This window comes from Hirundo rustica, unplaced genomic scaffold (assembly GCF_015227805.2).
Source record: "Hirundo rustica isolate bHirRus1 unplaced genomic scaffold, bHirRus1.pri.v3 scaffold_248_arrow_ctg1, whole genome shotgun sequence".
Classification (NCBI taxonomy): domain Eukaryota; kingdom Metazoa; phylum Chordata; class Aves; order Passeriformes; family Hirundinidae; genus Hirundo; species Hirundo rustica.
In genome coordinates, this window is record NW_026690305.1 from 20403 (window position 1) to 46913 (window position 26511).

Below are 26511 nucleotides of genomic sequence, written 5' to 3' on the forward strand. Positions count from 1 at the left end.
CCCGGGCGCGAAGGGAACCGCGCTGGGAAATGCCGCGGAACATCTGGCCGCTCCCGAGAAAAGCAGGAGGGCTCCCTCTGGAGTGGATCCCGAAATTCACACCGGGCAGGGAAAGCGGGGATGGAATGCGAGGGCTCCCGGCGTTCCTGTCTCCCGCTCCTTCCCTCGTCCCGCTGCCAGCGCCCAGGGACGTGGAGCCGTGCCCGGAATATGGAACCGGGAACGCGTCCGTGTCGTGCGCGGGCTCGCAGGCGGCAGGGAGGAGGATGGAAAGATTCCCGAGGAGACACGGAAACCCCTGGAACCCCCCAGGATCAAAATCCCACAAAATCCGGGAGAGGCCAGAGGAGGGTTTTCCTGGCCAGGTGCGATTCCACAAACGCCTCAGCCCATGGCAGGAAAACCTCCCTGGAGAGGGACAGAGGGAGGGAGGGAGTGAGGGATAACTCTGGGAAAACTCCGGGATAACTCTGGGAAAACTCCGGGATAACTCTGGGATAACTCCAGGATATCTCCAGGATAACAACTCTGGGAAAACTCTGGGATAACTGCGGGATAACTGCGGGATATCTTGGGGATAACTGCGCGATAACTCTGGGATAATGCTGGAATAACAACTCTGGGATAACTCCAGTATAACTCCAGGATAACTCTGAGATAACTCCAGGATAACTCTGGGATAACAACTCCAGGATATCTGCCGGATAGCTCTGGGATAACTCCAGGATATCTCTGGGATAACTCTGGAATAACAACTCCGGGATAACAACTCCGGGATAACAACTCCGGGAAAACTCCGGGATTACTCTGGGATTACTCCAGGATAATTCCGGGATAACTCCGGGATAACAACTCCAGTATAACTCCAGGATAACTCCGGGATAACTCCGGGATAACTCCAGGATAATTCCGGGTTAACTCCGGGATAACAACTCCAGTATAACTCCAGGATAACTCCGGGATAACTCTAGGATAACTCTGGGATAACTCCGGGATAAAAATTCCAGTATAACTCCAGGATAACTCCGGGATAACAACTCCAGTATAACTCCAGGATAACTCCCGGGTTAACTCCAGAATAACTCTGGGATAACTCTAGGATAATTCTGGGATAACTCCGGGATAACAATTCCAGTATAACTCCAGGATAACTCCGGGATAACTCTGGGATAACTCCGGGATAACTCCGGGATAACAACTCCAGTATAACTCTGGGATAACTCTAGGATAACTCTGGGATAACAACTCCAGTATAACTCTGGGATAACTCTGGGATAACTCCGGGATAACAATTCCAGTATAACTCCAGGATAACTCCCGGGTTAACTCCAGAATAACTCCGGGATAACTCCGGGATAACTCCAGGATAACTCCAGGATAACTCCGGGATAACTCTAGGATAATTCTGGGATAACTCTGGGATAACAATTCCAGTATAACTCCGGGATAACTCCGGGATAACTCTAGGATAATTCTGGGATAACTCTGGGATAACAATTCCAGTATAACTCCGGGATAACTCCAGTATAACTCTGGGATAACTCCAGGATAACTCCGGGATAACTCTAGGATAATTCTGGGATAACTCTGGGATAACAATTCCAGTATAACTCCGGGATAACTCCGGGATAACTCCAGCCTCGCCCCGCTGGGGGCTGGGGGAGGCTGAGCCCCAGCTCCCGAGCAGGAGAAGCCCCCTCCCCATTCCCAGGGTTTATTTGCCCCCCAGCCAATTAACAGGGAACGGATTTCATGCAGGAAGGGAGGGAGGGAATAAAAAAAAAAGATCACCCAGAAGGTGAAGTCAACTCACGGCCTGCTTCTGCTCCTCCTCCTGGAGACGTGGAGACGCAGAAGGAAAAGGTGGAGAGAGAGGGGAGAGATCAGATCACGGGAAGAGGCCGATGGTCACACAAACCCACAGGGAAAGGACGGGAATGCTGCCAGCGCGGCAGGAGCCGGGAACACGGGAACACGGCCTCAGACCCGCCTGGCTCCCCTCTGTGACGGGACCAGATCCACGGAAATGCCGGAATTCCCCAGGACACTCCGGGCCCTGGGTGACGTTTCGCTCAGTGCCATCCCGCTGCGGCTGAAGGCAGGGCGTGGGACAGGAGGGCTGCACCAGGGACAGCACAGGTGACATTTGTGCCAGTGTCCCCGTGCCCGGTGGTGGCCGCAGAGGGACACACGGGATGGGCACGGATCCCTGGGACACGGGACAGGACAGCCAGGGGTGGCTGCTGCTCGGGGCAGGACCTGTGCTGGCCCCAGGGGAGGTGTCCCTGTCCCTGTCCCTGGGAAGTGTCCCTGTCCCTGTATCCCTGTCCCTGTGTCTCTGTCCCTGTCCCTGTGTCCCTGTATCCCTGTGCCTGTGTCCCTGTGTCCCTGTATCCCTGTCCCTGTATCCCTGTCCCTGTCCCTGTGTCCCTGTGTCCCTGTGTCCCTGTGTCCCTGTGTCCCTGTGTCCTTGTCCCTCTGTCCCTGTCCCTGTATCCCTGTCCCTGTGTCTCTGTGTTCCTGTGTCCCTGTCCCCTGTGTCCCTGTGTCCCTGTCCCTGTGTCCCTGTCCCTGTCCCTGTGTCCCTGTCCCTGTCCCTGTCCCTGTCCCTGTCCCTGTCCCTGTCCCTGTGTCCCTGTCCCTGTGTCCCTGTGTCCCTGTCCCTGTCCCTGTGTCCCTGTCCCTGTGTCCCTGTCCCTGTCCCTGTGTCCCTGTCCCTGTGTCCCTGTCCCTGTCCCTGTGTCCCTTTCCCTGTGTCCCTGTGTCCCTGTGTCCCTGTGTCCCTTTCCCTGTGTCCCTGTGTCCCTGTGTCCCTGTCCCTGTGTCCCTGTCCCTGTCCCTGTCCCTGTCCCTGTCCCTGTCCCTGTCCCCGTCCCTGTGTCCCTGTCCCCGTCCCTGTGTCCCTGTCCCTGTGTCCCTGTCCCTGTCCCTGTCCCTGTATCCCTGTCCCTGTCCCTGTCCCTGTCCCTGTGTCCCTGTCCCCGTCCCTGTGTCCCTGTCCCTGTGTCCCTCTGTCCCTGTCCCTGTCCCTGTCCCTGTCCCTGTGTCCCTGTCCCCGTCCCTGTGTCCCTGTCCCTGTGTCCCTCTGTCCCTGTCCCTGTCCCTGTCCCTGTCCCTGTCCCTGTCTCCCATGTTGGGGTTTGTGCTCCCCTCCAGCCCCGGCCTCCCCAGGATCCCGTGATCCTCCCCTGCTCCAGCCCTGAGTTCTCCTGCGCTGCCCTCGATCCGACAGGCGCCGGCTCCATCCCCGGAGCCCATCGGGAGCGGCCATGGGGAGTGTCCGGACACCAAACGTTCCAGCACGGAGCTCCAGCAGCCCCGGGCAGCTCCCAGGGGCCCTGCAGCGCCTCCGGGAGCTGCCGGGATCAGGAGCCAGGGAGCGGAGGCTGAGGCCAAGGCACCGAGGGGCCGCGGAGGAACGGAGCGGGTCCTGACCCCTCCCGACTGGGAGGACAAAAAAATGGGGAATTTCTCCCCTTTGGAAGCAGGGAAATGTCCACTGGGGTTGGACCTGAAGACATCCTGCCCGCAGCTGCAGGGGAATCGCTGGGAAGGAGCGAAATGCCCCCCAGTCCGGAGATCCCTTGGAGATCCCGGCCTTTCCGTGGATTTTGTCCCCTGTGTGTGGCCCCGGGGTGCTGCTGAGCCTTTGTCCCCCCCAAAGCGGCGATTCCAGCGCTCTGCTCCCTCCGCCAGCACAGCCCCCCAGGAATTCAGGTCATGGAATTAAAACTCGTGGGATCAAAGCTCCTCCTGGCCTGGAAATCCAGGGAGCCGTTTATCCACCTCCCCTCGCTGATCTCCCGTCTGAGCAGGATTAACCAGGACCTCTCCCTTCATTTAAAGCTCTTTTCCCACCCGGCCCTGCAGAGGAGCCTGGGAACGGCTGGGGGAGAATTCCATGGTTCTGAGCAGACATTTCTGGGATCTTCTCCCAAAGCCTGGGGCTCCTTCAGCTGTGACTTCGGGGCTGTTGGGCAGACGTGGGGGCCTGGCCCTGCTCAGTGCCCTCCCCACACCCCACATCCTAAATCCCAGATCCCAAATCCCAAATTCCAAATCCCAGATCCCAAATCCCAGATTCCAAATCTCAAATCCCAAATCTCATATCCAACATCTCACATCCCAAATCCCACATCTCACACCCCAAATCCCAGATCCCAATCCAAAATCCCAGATCCCAAATCTCAAATCCCAGATTCCAAATCTCAAATCCCAAATCTCAAATCCAGCACCTCACATCCCAAATCCCACATCTCACATCCCAAATATCAGATCCCAAATCCGAAATCCCAGATCCGAAATCCCAGATCCCACATCCCAAATACCAGATCCCAAATCTCAAACCCCACATCCCAAATACCAGATCCTACATCCCAAATCTCAAACCCCACATCCCAAATACCAGATCCTACATCCCAAATCTCAAATCCCACATCCCAAATACCAGATCCTACATCCCAAATCTCAAATCCCACATCCCAAATCCCAGATCCCAAATCCCAAACCTCAAATCCCAAATCCCAGATGCCAGATCTCAAATCCCAGATTCCAGATCCCAAATCCCAAACCTCAAATCCCAGATCTCAAATCCCAGATCTCAGATCCCAAATCCCAAATCCCACACTTGTGCCTTCCGCCAGCACCGGGGCCCAGGTCAGGGAGAAGATCCTAAATTATCTCCCCGAAACAGAAGAGTTGTTGTTCTGAAAAGCGAGGCCTTGGCAGCGAGTGGAGACGTGCACAAACCCTCCGAGGAGGGACGGAGCTGCCCGGGGCTGGGGACAAATCCCCGGAGAAAGCGGCAGGAAACTGCCGAGGAGGAAATGGAAGCAGGGAAATGGGATGCGTCTGCTGGATTTCCGTGGAGCTGGCGCCGAAAGCCCGGGGAGGAGCGGGCAGGGATCCCCCAGGGAGGAAAGCAGAGCTGACGGCAGGGGAGGGAACGGCGGGGATGGATGGGAACGCCGGGGATGGATGGGAACGCGTCCGGAGGGGATGGATGGGAACGCCGGGGATGGATGGGAACGCGTCCGGAGGGGATGGATGGGAACGCGTCCGGAGGGGATGGATGGGAACGCGTCCGGAGGGGATGGATGGGAACGCCGGGGATGGATGGAAACGCGTCCAGAGGGGATGGATGGGAACGTGTCCAGAGGGGATGGATGGGAACGCGTCCGGAGGGGATGGATGGGAACGCCGGGGATGGATGGAAACGCGTCCAGAGGGGATGGATGGGAACGTGTCCAGAGGGGATGGATGGGAACGCGTCCGGAGGGGATGGATGGAAACGCGTCCGGAGGGGATGGATGGGAACGTGTCCGGAGGGGATGGATGGGAACGTGTCCGGAGGGGATGGATGGGAACGCTGGGGATGGATGGAAACGTGTCCGGAGGGGATGGATGGGAACATGTCCAGAGGGGATGGATGGAAACGCATCCAGAGGGCATGGATGGAAACGCTGGGGATGGATGGAAACATGTCCGGAGGGGATGGATGGGAACGCGTCCGGAGGGGATGGATGGGAACGCTGGGGATGGATGGGAACGCGTCCGGAGGGGATGGATGGGAACACGTCCGGAGGGGATGGATAGGAACGCTGGGGATGGATGGGAACGCGTCCGGAGGGGATGGATGGGAACGCGTCCAGAGGGGATGGATGGAAACGCGTCCGGAGGGGATGGATGGGAACGCGTCCGGAGGAGACGGATGGAAATGCGTCCGGAGGGGATGGATGGGAACGCGTCCGGAGGGGATGGATGGGAACGCGTCCGGAGGAGACGGATGGAAATGCGTCCGGAGGGGATGGATGGAAACACCGGGGATGGATGGAAACGCTGGGGATGGATGGAAACACATCCAGAGGGGCTGGATGGAAATGCCGGGGCTGGATGGAAACGCGTCCAGAGGGGATGGATGGAAACGCTGGGCATGGATGGAAACGCCGGGGATGGATGGAAACGTGTCCGGAGGGGATGGATGGAAACACTGGGGATAGATGGAAATGCCAGGGATGGATGGAAACGCCGGGGATGGATGGAAACACTGGGGATAGATGGAAATGCCAGGGATGGATGGAAACGCTGGGGATGGATGGAAATGCGTCCGGAGGGGATGGATGGAAATGCTGGGGATGGATGGAAACACATCCAGAGGGGATGGATGGAAATGCCAGGGATGGATGGAAACGCGTCCGGAGGGGATGGATGGAAACACTGGGGATAGATGGAAATGCCAGGGATGGATGGAAACGCCGGGGATGGATGGAAACGCTGGGGATGGATGGAAATGCATCCAGAGGGGCTGGATGGAAACGCCGGGGATGGATGGAAATGCGGGGGATGGATGGAAACGCGTCCGGAGGGGCCGGGGTGGGCAGGGACCCGAAATCCCAGCCTGCACCCACGGGACACCCAGCACCGCCCCGGGGTGCTCCACACCCCTGAAACCCTGCCAGGGATGGGGCAGCCACGGCCTCTGTTCCCTCCCTTCCTCCCCGGTGGGTGATCCCATGAAATTCCCATGGAAACACTGGAGAGAAGCGGATGATTGGTGGGAGTCACTCCAAAACCCCGATATTGGCTCAGCTGCAGTGGGCTGGGAGGGCGCAGGAACAGCAGGGCAGGAGCCGCAGGGGGTGAAATAACCCTGCACAAACAAGCAGAAATGGTGAGAAATCGTGGAATGGGAATGGTCAGAAATCAGAGAAATGGGAAATCACGGGATGGGAATGGTCAGAAATCACAGAAATCAGAGAAATGGGAAAACACGGGATGGGAATGGTCAGAAATCACAGATATAACAGAATGGGAATGGTCAGAAATCACTGAAATGGGAAATCACGGAATGGGAATGGTCAGAAATCACAGAAATGGGAAATCACAGAAATAGAAATGGTCAGAAATCACAGAAATCAGAGAAATGGGAAATCACGGGATGGGAATGGTCAGAAATTACAGAAATCACAGAAATGGGAAATCACAGAAATAGAAATGGTCAGAAATCACAGAAATGGGAAGAGAAATCACAGAAATGGAACAGAAATCACAGAACAGGAACAGAAATCAAAGAAATGGGAACAGAAATCACAGAACAGGAGCAGAATTCACAGAACAGGAACAGAAATCACAGAACAGGAGCAGAATTCACAGAACAGGAGCAGAATTCACAGAACAGGAACAGAAATCAAAGAAATGGGAACAGAAATCACAGAACAGGAACAGAAATCACAGAACAGGAGCAGAATTCACAGAACAGGAGCAGAATTCACAGAACAGGAACAGAAATCACAGAACAGGAACAGAAATCACAGAACAGGAGCAGAAATCATGGAACAGGAATGGTTTGTCTGGGAATGGATCCTGTTCCAGGCCTTTCCCTGCTCTGGTCCAACCACCATGAGGAGAATGGATGAACCTCCAGAGGCCAGCTGGGGACGGCCTCCCATGGATGGGCTTTCCTGAACCACGGAATGCCCTGAGCTGGAAGAACCCCAGGGACCACCCAGCCCCACCCTGGACCTGCACAGAGCCCCCAAAATCCCGCCCTGGGCATCCCTGGAGCGCTGCCCGAGCAATCCTGGAGCTCTGGGGCCGTGCCCATTCCCTGGGAGCCTGGGCAGTGCCAGCACCCTCTGGGGGAAGAACCTTTCCCAAAATCCATCCCAAACCCCCCTGGCACAGCTCCAGCACCCTCTGGGGGAAGAACCTTTCCTAAAATCCATCCCAAACCCCCCTGGCACAGCTCCTGCACCCTCTGGGGGAAGAACCTTTCCCCAAATCCATCCCAAACCCCCCTGGCACAGCTCCAGCACCCTCTGGGGGAAGAACCTTTCCCAAAATCCATCCCAAACCCCCCCTGGCACAGCTCCAGCCCTGCCCTGGGTCCTGTCAGGTCACAGAGAGCAGAGATCAGACAGCAGAGATCAGAGAGCAGGGAGCAGAGAGCAGGGATCAGGGAGCAGGGATCAGAGATCAGGGAGCAGAGCAGGGATCAGAGAGCAGGGATCAGAGATCAGGGATCAGAGAGGAGAGATCAGAGATCAGAGAGCAGAGAGCAGAGAGCAGAGAGCAGAGAGCAGGGATCAGAGAGCAGGGATCAGGGATCAGGGATCAGAGAGGAGAGATCAGAGATCAGAGAGCAGAGAGCAGAGAGCAGGGATCAGAGAGCAGGGATCAGAGAGCAGGGATCAGGGATCAGGGATCAGGGATCAGAGAGCAGAGAGCAGAGATCAGAGATCAGAGAGCAGGGATCAGAGAGCAGGGATCAGCACTCCCCATTGGGAAGAAGCTGCTGACTCCTTTGAGTTCTTTCCTCCCTCTCCTTTTCTTCAGAGAGGGATTTGACACCCCAAAAATCTCAGCTGGGCCGAGCTGAACCCAGCCCGAAACGGTGAGACGAAGGCAGCATTAATAATGCAAAAAAATACCGCGTAAGAAAAGGGGATAAAAACAACCCCAAACCCATAAAAGCTTAAGAGCCAATGTGAATTATACATGAACAGCTCCGAGGAGCTCCAAGCCATGAGGGAAGCCAAAACCTGGCAGGGGGAAATCGCGTCTGGCAGGGCTAAAAGCACCGAAAACGAGAGCTGGAAGCAAACACTGACATCAGGAACAAAACAGTGCCCGGGGCCAGGGGCGAGATCCCACCAAGAACGGGGAAAAGTGTCCAAATATCCACGAGAAATGACATTTTCAGCTCAGCAGCCTGGGGGAACTCGCAGCAGCTTCAGAAAATTGCCTGAGCCAGAGGAGCTACGTGCAGGGCAGGGGAATTGGGATGGATCGGGAACGCCCAGGACTGGGGTGTGGATACTCAAACAGGGGCGGGAGGCAACTTAAAGAAGAGAAAATCTCATTGGGGTGTCCGAAATGGGACCTGGCAGGGGCTGAAGGGGCTCCAGGAGAGCTGGAGAGGGGCTGGGGCCAAGGGCTGGAGGCACAGGACACAGGGAATGGCTTGGAGCTGGAAAAGGGGAGATTTGGATGGGATTTTGGGCAGGAATTGTTCCCTGGCAGGGTGTTGAGGCCCTGGCACAGCTGTGGCTGCCCCTGGATCCCTGGCAGTGCCCAAGGCCGGGCTGGAGCAGCCTGGCACAGCGGGAGGTGTCCCTGCCATGGCAGGGGGGGAACTGGGTGAGTTTTGGGGTCCCTTCCCACCCAGACCAGTCTGGGATTCCAAGATTCCTGTGAAATTCGGAGTCAGACATGGATGGGCTGGGCAGGACAAACACGGAGCAGAACCACTGGGCTCAGGAAAACCGGAATTCCCGAAGACGGGCGGTGTGCCTGGCTCAGGGCACAGGGAGGGAACAGCCAGGCCCCGCCGAGGGCAGCTGGATCATTCCCCCTGCGTGGACATCCCTGCCCCAGGGCGAGGGCACGGAATTCCTCACCAGGATGAGGGCATGGAATTCCTCCCCAGGATGAAGGGCTGTAATTCCTCACCAGGATGAGGGCATGGAATTCCTGACCAGGATGAGGAGCTGGAATTCCTTCCCAGGATGAAGAACTGGAATTCCTCCCCAGGATGAGGAGGAGGAATTCCTCCCCAGGAGGATAAGCTGGAATTCCTCCCCAGGATGAGGAGCAGGAATTCCTCCCCAGGATGAGGAGCTGGAATTCCTCCCCAGGATGAGGAGCTGGAATTCCTCCCCAGGATGAGGAGCTGGAATTCCTCCCCAGGATGAAGAATTGGAATTCCTCCCCAGGATGAAGGAGCTGGAATTCCTCCCCAGGATGAGGAGCTGGAATTCCTCCCCAGGATGAAGAATTGGAATTCCTCCCCAGGATGAGGGGATGGAATTCCTCCCCAGGATGAGGAGCTGGAATTCCTCCCCAGGATGAGGAGCTGGAATTCCTCCCCAGGATGAGGAGCTGGAATTCCTCCCCAGGATGAGGGGATGGAATTCCTCCCCAGGATGAGGGGATGGAATTCCTCCCCAGGACAGAAGCCTGAGCTGAGGCGTGATGGCTTCTCTGAGTGCCAGACATTGGGAATTCACTGATCCCAGCGCAGGGGAGCTCCGGATGTTCCTGGGACCATCCAGATGTGCCTACAGCTGGTGTGTCACCCCTGTGCCACTGTCACCCTGTGTCACTGTCACCCTGTGTCACTGTCACCCTGGTGTCACTGTCACCCCTGTGCCACTGTCACCCTGCTGTCACTGTCACCCTGTGTCACTGTCACCCTGTGTCACTGTCACCCTGTGTCACTGCCATCCCTGAGTCACTGTCACCCTGCTGTCACTGTCACCCCTGTGCCACTGTCACCCTGGTGTCACTGTCACCCTGTGTCACTGTCACCCTGTGTCACTGTCACCCTGGTGTCACTGTCACCCTGCTGTCACTGTCACCCCTGTGCCACTGTCACCCTGGTGTCACTGTCACCCTGTGTCACTGTCACCCTGTGTCACTGTCACCCCTGTGTCACTGTCACCCTGTGCCACTGTCACCCTGTGTCACTGTCACCCCTGTGTCACTGTCACCCTGTGCCACTGTCACCCTGTGTCACTGTCACCCTGCTGTCACTGTCACCCTGTGCCACTGTCACCCTGTGTCACTGTCACCCTGTGTCACTGTCACCCCTGTGCCACTGTCACCCTGTGTCACTGTCACCCTGGTGTCACTGTCACCCTGTGTCACTGTCACCCTGTGTCACTGTCACCCCTGTGTCACTGTCACCCTGTGCCACTGTCACCCTGTGTCACTGTCACCCCTGTGTCACTGTCACCCTGTGTCACTGTCACCCTGCTGTCACTGTCACCCTGTGTCACTGTCACCCCTGTGTCACTGTCACCCTGTGCCACTGTCACCCTGTGTCACTGTCACCCCTGTGTCACTGTCACCCTGTGCCACTGTCACCCTGTGTCACTGTCACCCTGCTGTCACTGTCACCCTGTGCCACTGTCACCCTGTGCCACTGTCACCCTGTGCCACTGTCACCCCTGTGCCACTGTCACCCTGGTGTCACTGTCACCCTGTGCCACTGTCACCCTGTGCCACTGTCACCCCTGTGCCACTGTCACCCCTGTGTCACTGTCACCCCTGTGCCACTGTCACCCCTGTGTCACTGTCACCCTGTGTCACTGTCACCCTGTGTCACTGTCACCCTGCTGTCACTGTCACCCTGTGCCACTGTCACCCTGTGCCACTGTCACCCTGTGCCACTGTCACCCCTGTGCCACTGTCACCCTGGTGTCACTGTCACCCTGTGCCACTGTCACCCTGTGCCACTGTCACCCCTGTGCCACTGTCACCCTGGTGTCACTGTCACCCTGTGCCACTGTCACCCTGTGCCACTGTCACCCTGTGCCACTGTCACCCCTGTGCCACTGTCACCCTGGTGTCACTGTCACCCTGGTGTCACTGTCACCCTGTGCCACTGTCACCCTGTGTCACTGTCACCCTGCTGTCACTGTCACCCTGTGTCACTGTCACCCTGCTGTCACTGTCACCCTGTGTCACTGCCATCCCTGTGTCACTGTCACCCTGCTGTCACTCTCTCCCTGCTGTCACTGTCACCACTGTGCCACTGCCATCCCATGTGTCACTGTCACCCTGTGTCACTGTCACCCTGTGTCACTGTCACCCCTGTGTCACTGTCACCCTGTGCCACTGTCACCCTGTGTCACTGTCACCCTGCTGTCACTGTCACCCTGTGCCACTGTCACCCTGTGCCACTGTCACCCTGTGCCACTGTCACCCCTGTGCCACTGTCACCCTGGTGTCACTGTCACCCTGGTGTCACTGTCACCCTGTGCCACTGTCACCCTGTGCCACTGTCACCCCTGTGCCACTGTCACCCTGGTGTCACTGTCACCCTGTGCCACTGTCACCCTGTGCCACTGTCACCCTGTGCCACTGTCACCCCTGTGCCACTGTCACCCTGGTGTCACTGTCACCCTGGTGTCACTGTCACCCTGTGCCACTGTCACCCTGTGTCACTGTCACCCTGCTGTCACTGTCACCCTGTGTCACTGTCACCCTGCTGTCACTGTCACCCTGTGTCACTGCCATCCCTGTGTCACTGTCACCCTGCTGTCACTCTCTCCCTGCTGTCACTGTCACCACTGTGCCACTGCCATCCCATGTGTCACTGTCACCCTGTGTCACTGTCACCCTGCTGTCACTGTCACCCCGGTGCCACTGTCACTCTGTGTCACTGTCACCCTGTGTCACTGTCACCCTGTGTCACTGTCACCTTGCTGTCACTGCCATCCCTGTGTCACTGTCACCCCGGTGCCACTGTCACTCTGTGTCACTGCCATCCCTGTGTCACTGTCACCCCGGTGCCACTGTCACTGTCACCGTGGTGCCACTGTCACCCTGCCAGCTGTGTCCCTCGTCCCCCGGCCCCACAGCAGCTCCGGGGCTCCTCGTCCCGCACCGACCCCTCCCCAAGGCCGAGCCTTTGCCCCTTTGGTTTAGAGCACGGAGAGAACAAAGCTGTGACACAGCTGAGCGCCCCGGTCACCAGCGGGAGCTCAGCCCAGGGGGGACCCCAAAAAACAGCCAAGGAACCCCCACGAGGAACCCAAACACAAACCTGAACCCGAACCTGAACCTGAAACCAAACCCAAACATGAACCCAAACACAAACCTGAACCCGAACCTGAAACCAAACAAAACCTGAACCCAAACCCAAACCTGAACCCAAACACAAACCCAAACCTGAACCTGAAACGAAACCTGAACCTTAACCCAAACACAAACCTGAACCCAAACCTGAACCCAAACAAAACCTGAACCTGAACCCAAACCTGCACCCAAACACAAACCTGAACCCGAACCTGAACCCAAACAAAACCTGAACCTGAAACGAAACCTGAAACCAAACACAAACCTGAACCCGAACCTGAACCTGAAACCAAACCTGAACCTGAACCCAAACACAAACCTGAACCCGAACCTGAACCCAAACACAAACCCAAACCTGAACCCAAACACAAACCCAAACCTGAACCTGAACCTGAAACCAAACCTGAACCTGAACCCAAACACAAACCTGAACCCGAACCTGAACCCAAACACAAACCCAAACCTGAACCCAAACACAAACCCAAACCTGAACCCGAACCTGAACCTGAAACCAAACTTAAACCTGAACCCAAACACGAACCTGAACCCGAACCCAAACCTGAACCCCCTGCCCTGATCCCAGTTTATTTCCCTGTTGGAATGGGAAGTGCCGAGCCCGTTCCCTGCCCGTTCCCTGCCCTGATCCCAGTTTATTTCCTGTTGGAATGGGAAGTGCCGAGCCCGTTCCCTGCCCGTTCCCTGCCCGTTCCCTGCCCGTTCCCTGCCCTGCTCCCGGTTTATTTCCCGCGGGAATGGGAAGTGCCGAGCCCGTTCCCTGCCCTGCTCCCGGTTTATTTCCTGCAGGAATGGGAAGTGCCGAGCCCGTTCCCTGCCCGTTCCCTGCCCGTTCCCTGCCCTGATCCCAGTTTATTTCCTGTTGGAATGGGAAGTGCCGAGCCCGTTCCCTGCCCGTTCCCTGCCCTGATCCCAGTTTATTTCCTGTGGGATTGGGAAGTGCCGAGCCCGTTACCGAATCCAGCTATGTTAAACCTCTCCAAACTCGTGTTCTGGGCGTTTTACCCACAGGAACCTGGAGAACCACGAGCCCCTGCGCCCTGCACAGAGCTGGGGTGGGAATGGCTTTTCCCTGCTCCTCAGGAAGGGGTTTTAGGTTTGTGTTTTGGTGTTTTTTAGCAAAGCTGGGATCCCAGGGCGGCCGCGGAAGGGAGGGATGCGCTGCCGCTCCGGAGGGAGGCTCCTTACTTTGAGCAGCTTCATCAGCCCCTCCAGCTGCACCATCAGCTCTCTCCTGCTCTCCTGCAGCGCCGACATCCTCTGCTCCAGCTCATCCTTCCTCTGCCTGAGGAAGAGACGGGAGGAGATGAACCCGGGGAGCTGCAGCCTCCGCAGGGAATTCTCCCGGCCAAAAGCGACCCCGCGGATAAACCTGGGCTGGAGGTGACAATTCCCCCACCAGAGATCCCCCCAAAGGCAGGGATCTGCTCCGGACACAGGCGGAGGGAAGAATTCCCAGCCCTGCTGGGGATTTTGAGGGGAAAATCCCGTTTTTGATGTGTCTGAGCATGGGAGCCCGGCAGAGGAGCTCAGCCAAGGGCAGGGGAGCTGTGGGAGGGAAGGGAAAGGGAAAGGGAAAGGGAAAGGGAAAGGGAAAGGGAAAGGGAAAGGGAAAGGGAAAGGGAAAGGGAAAGGGAAAGGGAAAGGGAATGGGAATGGGAAAGGGAAAGGGAAAGGGAAAGGGAATGGGAAAGGGAAAGGGAAAGGGAAAGGGAAAGGGAAAGGGAAAGGGAAGAGGGGGAAAAGGGAAGAGCTGCAGGAAAAAGCTGCAGGGGAAAAGCTGCAGGGAAAAGCTGCAGGGGAAAAGCTCCAGGGAAGAGCTGCAGGAAAAAGCTGCAGGGGAAAAGCTGTAGGAAAAAGCTGCAGGGAAAAGCTGCAGGGGAAAAGCTGCAGGGAAAAGCTGCGGGAGACTCGGCAGAGCCGCTCCAGGAGTGACACAGCAGCCAGGTGACAACAGCAGGAATGAGCTCCCCATCCCATCCCTTCCCAAAACCTGTCTGCGGCTATTTCGGGAATTCTGACTCAGGGGTTTGCGTTTCAAGAAAAAAGCAAGGAGTGAGTGATAAAGGAGAAGCTCCAGCCCCAGGATCTGTGTGGAGGTGAGGGGAGAGCTCAGGGAAAAGCGGGTTGGAAGGGATTGTTTGTTCCTCTGCAGGGATTCTGGAGCATCCAGAACCTCCCAATCCCACCTCAAAACATCACCAATCACACACCCGACCCTTGGCTGCGGGCACGCTGCGGAAAATCCGGGAATTTTAACCTGGGAATTTGTTCTCTAAAGGACAGAAAAGCCCGGAATACGAACAAACGTGAACCACGCTGGGTGTTTGCTCCTCTCCTTGTACGCCGAGGGCTGAGGGGGTTAAACTAAGGATCTGCAAGGAAGCTGAAGTGGGAATCTTCACCAGGAACCCCAGGGACAGGACACAGGGAACGGCTCCAGAGGGGATTTGGGTGGGATTTGGGGCAGGAATTGTTCCCTGGCAGGGTGTTGAGGCCCTGGCACAGCTGTGGCTGCCCCTGGATCCCTGGCAGTGCCCAAGGCCGGGTTGGAGCAGTCTGGCACAGCGGGAGGTGTCCCTGCCATGGCAGGGGTGGCACTGGATGAGTTTTGGGGTCCCTAGGAGTGGCACTGGTGGGATTTAGGGTCCCTAGGAGTGGCACTGGTGGGATTTAGGGTCCCTAGGAGTGGCACTGGTGGGATTTAGGGTCCCTAGGGGTGGCACTGGTGGGATTTAGGGTCCCCCCATGGCCCTGGGTGGGCTCTGAGGTCCCTTCCAGCCCAAACGCTGTGAGGTTCCCGGTTCCCTGGTCCTGCAGGCACGGCTGCAGTGCCCGGACAGGGATCCAGGGACTCTGCAAGGTCACAGCTGGCAGCAGAGCCGGAGCTGACTCATCCCCACGGGGCCACCTGCAGAGTTCCAAAGACGGGATGTGATTTTCCATGGATCGTCTCCCCCTCCTTCCACAGCCCGAACTCGGCACTGTGCCTGGTGCTTCCAGAAAAATCACATCCCAACCTTCCTGCCCGGGCTGGGGAGATCCTGGAGACAGGAGAGCACCTGGAGTTAGGGGAGCACCTGGAGATAGGGGAGCACCTGGGGTTAGGGGAGCACCTGGAGATAGGGGAGCACCTGGAGACAGGGGAGCACCTGGAGCTGGGGGAGCACCTGGGGTTAGGGGAGCACCTGGATATAGGGGAGCACCTGGAGCTGGGGGAGCACCTGGATATAGGGGAGCACCTGGAGACAGGGGAGATCCTGGAGCTTGGGGGGCACCTGGACATAGGGGAGCACCTGGAGCTGGGGGAGCACCTGGAGATAGGGGAGCACCTGGGGTTAGGGGAGCACCTGGAGATAGGGGAGATCCTGGATATAGGGGAACTCCTGGAGCTTGGGGGGCACCTGGATCTTGGGGAGCACCTGGAGATAGGGGAGATCCTGGAGCTTGGGGGGCACCTGGATCTTGGGGAGCACCTTCCCATCCCAGATAAGCTGCCAGCTGTGGGAATTCCCTCAGAGCGAGGCTCTGGGGTGGCAGCGCTGCTGTTCCCTGTGCCTGTGGCAGGGATCAGGATCAGGAACAGGATCGGGATCAGGATCAGGGATAGGGATCAGGATCAGGATCAGGGATCAGGATCAGGATCAGGATCAGGATCAGGATCAGGAACAGGAACAGGATCAGGATCAGGATCAGGATCAGGATCCGGATCAGGGATTAGGATCAGGAACAGGGATAGGGATCAGGATCGGGATCAGGATCAGGGATAGGGATCAGGAACAGGATCAGGATCAGGATCAGGAACAGGAACAGGGATCAGGATCAGGATCGGGATCAGGATCAGGAACAGGAACAGGGATCAGGATCAGGATCGGGATCAGGATCAGGGATAGGGATCAGGAACAGGATCAGGATCAGGATCAGGATCAGGATCAGGAACAGGAACAGGATCAGGATCAGGATCAGGATCAGGATCCGGATCAGGGATTAGGATCAGGAACAGGGATAGGGATCAGGATCGGGATCAGGATCAGGGATCAGGATCAGGAACAGGATCAGGATCAGGAACAGGGATCAGGATCAGGATCAGGAACAGGATCAGGATCAGGATCAGGAACAGGGATCAGGATCGGGATCAGGATCAGGGATCAGGATCAGGGGATCCCCGGGGCTGGAATCCCTGCAGAAGCCCCGGCGCTGCTGATCCCTTCCCACACACACTTCCCTGTGCTGGACAAACGGATTCCCCTGGAGGGAGGATTTAATTTACTCCTCAACCCTCGGAGAAGCTCCAGGTGCTGCCCCAGCCCCAGCTGTGAATGGCCCGGCCAGGACCTGTCCCTGCCCTGCCCCAGTGGCCCAGTGTCCCCAGCCCATGTCACATGTCCCATGTCCCAGTGTCCCCAGTCTGTGTCCCATGTCCCATGTCCCGTGTCCCATGTCCCAGTGTCCCATGTCCCAGCCCGTGTCCCATGTCCCAGTCCATATCCCATATCCCGTGTCCCATATCCCATATCCCATGTCCCATATCCCATGTCCCATGTCCCATATCCCATTTCCCATGTCGCAGCCTGTATCCCATGTCCCATATCCCATGTCCCATATCCCAGCCCATGTCCCACGTTCCAGCCTGTGTCCCGTGTCCCATATCCCATGTCCCACGTCCCATATCCCACATCCCGTGTCCCACGTCCCAGCCCGTGTCCCATATCCCACGTCCCATATCCCACATCCCGTGTCCCGTGTCCCATGTCCCAGCCCGTGTCCCATATCCCATATCCCGTGTCCCATATCCCATGTCCCACGTCCCATATCCCACATCCCGTGTCCCATGTCCCAGCCCGTGTCCCGTGTCCCATATCCCACGTCCCATATCCCACATCCCGTGTCCCATATCCCATATCCCGTGTCCCATATCCCATATCCCACGTCCCATATCCCATATCCCATGTCCCATGTCCCATATCCCATGTCCCATATCCCATATCCCGTGTCCCATATCCCATATCCCATATCCCACGTCCCATATCCCACATCCCGTGTCCCATGTCCCAGCCCGTGTCCCGTGTCCCATATCCCACGTCCCATATCCCATATCCCGTGTCCCATATCCCATGTCCCACGTCCCATATCCCACATCCCGTGTCCCATGTCCCAGCCCGTGTCCCATATCCCATATCCCATATCCCATATCCCATATCCCACATCCCGTGTCCCATATCCCATATCCCATATCCCATATCCCATGTCCCATATCCCACATCCCGTGTCCCATATCCCATATCCCACGTCCCATATCCCACATCCCGTGTCCCATGTCCCAGCCCGTGTCCCGTGTCCCATATCCCACGTCCCATATCCCACATCCCGTGTCCCATGTCCCATATCCCATATCCCGTGTCCCATGTCCCACGTCCCATATCCCATATCCCATGTCCCATGTCCCATGTCCCATGTCCCAGCCCGTGTCCCATATCCCACATCCCGTGTCCCGTGTCCCAGCCCGTGTCCCCTCACCGCAGCAGCCGCAGCTCGGCCAGCAGGGTCGGGTTCTGCTGCGCCTTCTCGGGCGTGGGCTGAGAGGCCTGCTCGTGTTCCAGCCGCAGGCGCTGGATCTCCTGCAGGATCTCCCTGGGGCACAGCGACAGGAGAGAGTTCACAGAATCAGAGAAACAGTCACAGAATCACAGAAACAAACACAGGAACAAACACAGAAACAAACACAGGAACAATCACAGAAACAATCGCAGAATCAATCACAGAATCACAGAAACAATCACAGAATCCCAAAATCAATCATAGAATTACAGAACCAATCACAGAATCACAGAAACAATTGCAGGAACAATCACAGGAACAATCACAGAATCACAGGAACAATCACAGGAACAATCACAGAATCAATCGCAGAATCAGTCACAGAAACAATCACAGAATCACAGAAACAATCACAGAATCACAGAATCAATCACAGAATTACAGAACCAATCACAGAATCAATCACAGAAACAATCACAGAATCAATCACAGAATCAATCACAGAATCAATCACAGACTCAATCAGACTCAATCATAGAATCAATCACACAATCACAGAATCAATCACACAATCACAGAATCAATCACAGAATCAATCACAGAATCACCAGGGTGGAAGAGATCTCCAAGATCATCGAGTCCAGCCCAGCCCCAACACCTCAACTAAACCACGGCCCCCAGGGCCACATCCAGGCTGTTTTTAAACACCTCCAGGGACGGGGACTCCACCACCTCCCCGGGCACGTTTATTATTCTTGCCGTGAAAAACTTTCTCCTGGTATCCAGCCTGAATTCCCCTTGGCACAGCCTGAGGCTGTGTCCTGTGCTTCTGTCAGTGCTGCCTGCAGAAAGAGCCCAGCCCCAGGTGAGCACAGGCACCTTTCAGGGAGCTGTGCAGGGTGATGGGCTCACCTCTGAGGCTCCTTTTCTCCAGGCTCAACAACCCCAGCTCCCTCAGCCCTTCCTCACAGGGGCTGTGTTCCCAGCCCCTCACCAGCCTCCTTCCCTCCTCTGGACACGCTCAAGGGTCTCAGTGACCACCCTGAGCTGAGGGGACAGAGCTGGACACAGCTCTCAATGTCCACCCTGAACTGAGGGGACAGAGCTGGACACAGCTCTCAATGTCCACCCTGAGCTGAGGGGACAGAGCTGGACACAGCTCTCAATGTCCACCCTGAGCTGAGGGGACAGAGCTGGACACAGCTCTCAATGTCCACCCTGAGCTGAGGGGACAGAGCTGGACACAGCTCTCAATGTCCACCCTGAGCTGAGGGGACAGAGCTGGACACAGCTCTCAATGTCCACCCTGAGCTGAGGGGACAGAGCTGGACACAGCTCTCAATGTCCACCCTGAGCTGAGGGGACAGAGCTGGACACAGCTCTCAATGTCCACCCTGAACTGAGATCCCAGAGCTGGACACTGCACTCAATGTCCACCCTGAACTGAGGGGACAGAGCTGGACACTGCACTCAATGTCCACCCTGAACTGGACACAGCACTCAGTGTCCATCCCAAACTGGACACAGCAGTCAATGTCCACCCTGAACTGAGATCCCAGAGCTGGACAAGCTCAGTGTCCTCCCTGCTCCTGAACACCTCTGCAGCCCTGGGATCACCGCAGGACCTGGGAAATCTGTTATTCCCAAGGTGAAGTCCCTCTCTGCAGCGTCGCTGGGAGCCCCTGTCCCAGGGTGACTTTCTGATGCTTGTATCTTTAATTGCCCGTTCTGTTTATGTTGGATTTTGTGTTCTGTGCTTTTGAGGGAGAAGCAGAAGCAGAGTTTGTTCTGAGAACCAACATTCCCTCCTACCCCTTCCAGCTCCCGGACTGTGTTCATCTGAGGCACGGACAGACAGTGGGACAGAGATCTCTTTGCTTTTAGTTTGTTTAGCTAGCTGAGGCAGAGCAGCTCCCTGGACTGGTTTTTTTTCCCTCTTTTTCTTGGGACTGTTTAAACCTGCTCTGAAAAACCCAGCAGAGCACCGGGAGCCCACCAGGCCCAGGACGGCATTTTCCATCACCGGAGGAACTGATAAGAGACTGAGCGAGCCGAGCTAACCCACGGCAAGAGCGCTCTCAATTTTACCATCTGACTCCAGAACGAGACCTTTCATGTTTCATATTCATTCTTTATGCTTCCGGGTGCTTTGTTTGTTAAATAAACAGCTTTTCCCACTTTTCTCTGAGGAGATTTTTTTTTTCCCTGGACTGCTTGAAGGAGGGGCGGCTTTTTCCAGAGGTTTCCTCCCAGATTTGCCGTACAGCCCCTCACCCAGAAGGGGCTCGGGGAGGGCTCCAGGAGCACACGGGCTCCGCTTCCAGCACTGCCCGAGATCCCTTCCCCATTCCCTGCAGGGCAGCAGGAGCAGGGCGGGGAGGCACCCGCCCCTCCAGGGGTGTTCCCGCTTTGGGAAAGGCGTTTGGGGCTTTTAAAAGGAAGCACCACAAGTTTCTCTTCCTCCCTTTTCGCAGCGCAGGGGCACTGCTCGGGTTTTATTCCTCAAAACCCGCAGCTGCTTCTGTCAGCGCCAAGCCGACTCGTCCCACCTGAACCATCAGATGCTTAAAGGACTGCACAGAACTGCTCAGCTGCTGATTTATTTTCTGGAATGCCTCAGCCGGCGCTGAGCTCTGTCTGCACCGCGTTCGGTTCTTGTTACTTTTGTTTGATTCTGTTGGTCACTTCTGCCATTATTTGTCCCGGATTATGTAACCTAGAAATGTGCAATCCTGTTCCATCTGTCGAAAGCTGTTTTTTGTGAGATGTTTTATCCTCCTAACTCCAGGGGGAAGAGGAGGATGCTCCCTGATAACGTCCCAGCCGTTAGACCCAGGTGGGGCCGTGTTTGTTGTCTCTGTCACCTCCCTCCACCCTCCCGGGGACATCTCCTGATAACGGCCCATCAGTGCCCACCACTGCCAGGATGTCACCCTGGTTCTTCTGAGCCTTTTGATTTTCTTAAATGGAGTCAGATCTTTTTAGTTATTGTACAATATTAAAGCAGTTTTCTACCTTTTCCCACAGATGTAATATAAACAAATCCTTTGTTTTTCATTCTCTGTCCTTTGTTTGCGTATTTCTAACCTGAAAACAATTGTAACTGACAATTGGTCTGGCCACTGAGGCTGAGGGGTGGAAACCCCAAAAAGCCAATCTTCTGCTGGACCCACAAATGTATAAAAAGTAAGAAATAAACAAAGGGGCTCTCTTCTCTCGGCTCTCTCAGCTGTGAGCTGGATCAGAAGAACCTCTGTGAAAATCTCTTGTCTTGTGTGACTGCTTTGTGTGTCTCGGTGACACCAGGACACACTCCATCACCCACCGGGAGATGCTCCACACACTGGGAGGAGCCAGCTGCTCCCAGCTGGATAAAAACTGGCACTGAAGGACACGAGGGATCCGGGTTTTCCACGGGATCCCCGGAGGAAGACCGGACCCATCTCACCACCACTGGACTTTCCACAGGACCATCTCCGCTCCCCAGAACCACAGCTGTTACTGCAGGAGGATTTATCTGGGCTGCTCCCAGCACCCTGAGCACAGGGTGCCAGCTCGGATCCCTGACCCTGACACGGCTTCTCCAGGATTTTGTTTGCTCCCTTGCTTGTTTTCTTTTGTACCACTACATTTATATTTTCCTTTTTTTTTTTTAATATTCCCAGTAAAGAATTGTTGCTCCTATTTCCCGTATCTCTGCCTGAAAGCCCCTAATTACAAAATTATAATAATTTAGAGGGGAGGGGGTTTCTGTCACCGAGACACACACAGCAGCCACACGCAGACAAGCGGTTTTGCAGAGCAGAGGTTTCTCCGTCCAGCCCAAAAACTGAAATCCAGGCGGAGAGAGACCTCTTTGTTTATTTCTTACTTTTTATACATTTGTGGGTCTGGCTGTGGATTGGCTTCTGGGGTTTCCACCCCTCAGCCAAGTGGCCAGACCAATTGTCTGTTACAATTGTTTTCAGGTTAGAAATATGCAAACAAAGGACAGAGAAGGAAAACCAAAGGATTTGTTTATGTTACATCTGTGGGAAAAAGGTAGAAAACTGCTCTAAATACTGTACAATAACTAAAAAGATCTGACTCCATTTATGAAAATCAAAAAGGCCTTAAAAAACCTCAGAAAAACCATGGTAACAGGTTTCCATTCTCCATTCCCAGGGCGGCTCCAGCTTTCCCTGGCACACAGCTGTCTGTCCAAGCCCAGACTTCACTGAACCCCTTTCTCTGGCGAAGCGTGTCGGGCAGAAGCCGTCTCGCTGTTGCTGGGGCGCGCTGGGAGCCCGCGGCTCAGACCTGGCGCATCCTCAGAGCGCAAGGCTGGCTCAGCCCGAGGAGCAGAGCTCACCGAGCAGAGGGAAACTGCTGCGGAGGATGAAGCCAGAAAGCCCTATAAACACGACTGCTTAGACTCTGATAATGTGAAACCTGTAAGTGAGATAGAATTGAAAGCAAGTTTTGATGTTTGAGAGCTACTGGATGTCTGGGAAAACAGTGATGTGACCAGCTGAAGGTCACCTGCAGCCAGACCCAGAGGTCAGATGGAATGTTCTGTCTCACCCCAATGTATGGTTCATCCCACACCTGTAACCCGCCCCTGAGGTATCAGGTATGTGATCTATGTCCTAAAGTTAATCCGTGTTAAATGCTATGATATGTAATTCATTCTCTGTAAGATGTAAGTTCATTCCTAATCGTGTACACCATGGGTTAACTGGGACTGAGACAGCACGAGGGGGGACACGAGGAGTTCCTTTGCCAGAGATTGCACGGGAGGGACATGAGAAAAGTGTGCCAAGAATTACACGAAAAGGGACACGAGAAAACTTCTGCCGGGAATCGTTAGAGGAGAACAAAACGACGGAAGAGGGAGATGGAGAACCCGGAGAACCGAGTGATTACGCCAGATCGATATCTCACCCGTCTCCTCCCGACATTAACATCTCTGCACCGTACCCGGACACAGCAATCACGACGCTGTTCTCCTGAGAAGATCCTTTCAACCCCACCAGAACCCGACCATGAACACCCAATGAGGCTGCCTCGGAAGGGGGAGTCTCGGGAGTCCCGATTTTCCCTCAGCGAACCAACGCATAAAAATGGGCCGCCTCAGACTGAAAATGTGAACTTGGGGTGTGACAGACTGACAGAGTGTGTTACCGCGCTCACCCAGCGCCGAAACCCCGGGGTTCGACGCTGTCCTTTTAATTGTGGCTATCGGAGACTGTTATTTTGTCTCAAAATAAATTCTAAAATTTGATTTATTGAATTTGGTCTCTCGTATTTATTACAGGTATCTGTAACCCCATTGGCCCAAGCCCTGTTCCAGCCCACCTTGAGACCCCTTATCAGGGGGCTGCGAGGGTGGGTTGGCCTCTTTGCTCTCTCCTCTTCGCCTGGCACCCTTCCCCAAGTGTCACCCTGGTTCTTCTGAGTTTTTTAAAGCCTTTTGATTGTTCATAAAAATGGAGTCAGACTTTTTAGCTACTGCACAATATTAGGAGCAGTTTCTACCTTTTTCTCACAGATGTAACATAAACAAATCCTTTGTTTTTCATTCCCTGTCCTTTGTTTGCATATTTCTAACCTGAAAACAACTGTAACTGACAGTTGGTCTGGCCACTGAGGCTGAGGGGTGGAAACCCCAAAAAGCCAATCTTCTGCTAGACCCACAAATGTATAAAAAGTAAGAAATAAACAGGCAGAGGGGCTTTTGGGCCTTGGCTCTCTCGGAGGAACATCTCTGCCCTGCAAAATCTCTCATCTCTGTGTGATTGCTTTGCATATCCCGATCACACCCGAGGACTTTCCTCCCCTGGAACTTCCTCTCCCTGCCTCTCCCTTCTGTCACCGAGACACACAGAGCAGTCACACGCAGACAAGAGATTTTCACAAAGGTCCTTCCGATTCCAGCTCACAGCTGAGAGAGCAGAGAGACCCTTTGTTTATTTCTTACTTTTTATACATTTCTGGGTCTAGCAGAAGATTGGCTTTTTGGGGTTTCCACCCCTCAGCCTCAGTGGCCAGACCAACTGTCTGTTACAATTGTTTTCAGGTTAGAAATATGCAAACAAAGGACAGAGAATGAAAAACAAAGGATTTGTTTATGTTACATCTGTGGGAAAAAGGTAGAAAACTGCTCTTAATATTGTACAATAACTAAAAAGATCTGACTCCATTTAAGGAAATCAAAAGGCTCAGAAAAACCAGGGTAACACCCTTCCCTCACTCCCTGGGCCTTGCCAGGAGCTGCAGCCTGGCAGCTCAGAGCAAGGCCTCACATCCTTTACAATAAACCTCATCCTCTAAAACCCAGCTTCAGAGATCTCTCTTCATCCACACCGTCCTGGGGTCCGCAGCAGAGGAGCAATTTCTACAGGAAACCCTCAGGACACCCCGGGGGGAAAGCAGCTCCTGTGCCCCGTTATAAATGCAGACTCTAAAGTTGGCTTTTCGCAAATAATAAAACGGATGCTGTGTGCGTGACGCCAGAAAACTTCGCTGTGTTAATGCAGTTTATTTCTGCCGTCAGCAGGACTTAGAAACGGTGGCGCTGACGAATGTGGATCTGTTTCTTAAGCTGAAACGTAACATTAAAATAAAATCTGTGTGACGGGGGAAAAAAAGCTTTTTGTAGATAACTCAGAAGAATAGTAATGATAATAGGAAAATCGCCCAGGTTCCCAGATTATCCAAAGATAACAGTGACAGACCCCAAAACTCCACAGGAAGAGGTTATTGCCTCTCCGTGCTCAAGAGGTGTGGGGACAGCTGAGAGCCCCGAAGGAAAACGGAACGGGGGCGAGTTAAAAGTGAAAACAAAGTCAAAGAGGATTTAAATAACGCACGGAAGTCTATAAATGCGTAAAGCACAGAAGTGTTAAACTCATGGAATGATTTCAGCTCATTGTGAGATGCTCTGCCCAGGGGGAGGAGCCAAGCATTCCCACCTGGATATAATCTCGGATTTGGGGCAGCACAGGGAGCCCTTACCCACTGGATTCCCAGAGAACAAGAGCTACGGAAACCTTCTACAGGATTACTGCTTCAACAGGACCACTTCATCTGGACTGATACCACCACCATGACTAACAGGGTGTCAGGCTGTGTTGGGACTCTGTCAGTGATCTTTTGTACTACTGCATTTATTTTATTTTATTATTTTATTTTCCTCTTTTTTTTCCCTCCTATTAAATTGTTTTTTTTCTGCCTTGGAGTCTCTCTCTGCTTTGCTCCAAGCCAGCACACAGAACCGCTGAGCTGCTCTCCCGGCAGGGCTCCCCGAGTGAGATCTCCCTCAGCCAGGATCTCCAGGAGCCGCTCCAGAGCCTGCAGGGTCTCCTGGCGGAGCACTGGAGCTACAGCGGTGCCAGGGCCGAGCTGTTCCTGCTCTCCAGGAACTGCTCCTGCTCCAAACCTCCCTGGAGCAGCCTTTTCCCAGTGCTGAGGGTGCCTGGGCAGGGGGCTGTGTGCCAGCTGGGCACTGGGACACCGGGAGAGCCTGAGCGGCTCCAGAGGTGACAAAAAATCCTCTGGAGACCTCAAATCCCACCCAGTGCCACCCCTGCCGTGGCAGGGACACCTCCCGCTGTGCCAGGCTGCTCCAACCCAGCCTTGGGCACTGCCAGGGATCCAGGGGCAGCCACAGCTGTGCCAGGGCCTCAACACCCTGCCAGGGAACAATTCCTGCCCAAAATCCCACCCAAATCTCCCCTTTTCCAGCTCCAAGCCATTCCCTGTGTCCTGTCCCTCCAGCCCTCGTCCCCAGCCCCTCTCCAGCTCTCCTGGAGCCCCTTTAGGCCCTGCAGGGGCTCGGAGCTCTCCCTGGATCCTTCTCCTCTCCAGGTGAGCACCCCCAGCTCTCCCAGCCTGGCTCCAGCCCTGGAGCAGCTCCGTGGCTCCTCTGGGCTCTCTCCAGCAGCTCCAGGTCTTTGTGCTGCTGGAATCCCCAGGGCTGGGCAGGTGGGGTCTCACCTGAGCACGGGGGCACAATCCCCCCTCCCTGCTGGGGGCTCAGCCCGGGGCTGCGGGATTTGGGGGTCTCAGGGATCTCTGGGATCCGATCCCAGCCCCGAGGTTTGCTGGATGTGCTGAGTGCTGCCGAAGAGGATTTCAGGAAGATCAGAGAAGATCAACGCCTCCCCACGGGTAATTAACGCATGTTAATGACCAGCTAATCAGTTAACGAGGCAACTGCAGCCCCCGGGAAAGGCTGTGGGAAAGCAGACGTGGCTGATGGGAGGCAGGAGGTGCCCGGGGCCGCGCCCCAGCCCGCCCAGGGCCGTACCTGTTCTTGCTCTCCAGCTCCGCGATCAGCTGCCTCTGCTGCTTGTTGGCATCGAAGCTGAACGCCAGGTCTGCGGGCGGGCGGGG

At 55.4% G+C, this 26511-nt stretch overlaps 1 protein-coding gene across 1 annotated transcript; it reads right to left on the reverse strand.

Annotated features, from left to right (window-relative positions):
• Positions 1–1813: 1813 nt before the first annotated feature.
• LOC120747870 (dystrobrevin beta-like) lies at positions 1814–26511 on the reverse strand (the record flags this gene model as incomplete). Its single annotated transcript, XM_040053917.1, has 4 exons — positions 1814–1834; positions 13786–13882; positions 18115–18228; positions 26426–26511. Coding segments are annotated over 4 exons (318 nt in total), but the record flags the coding sequence as incomplete, so codon positions are not given.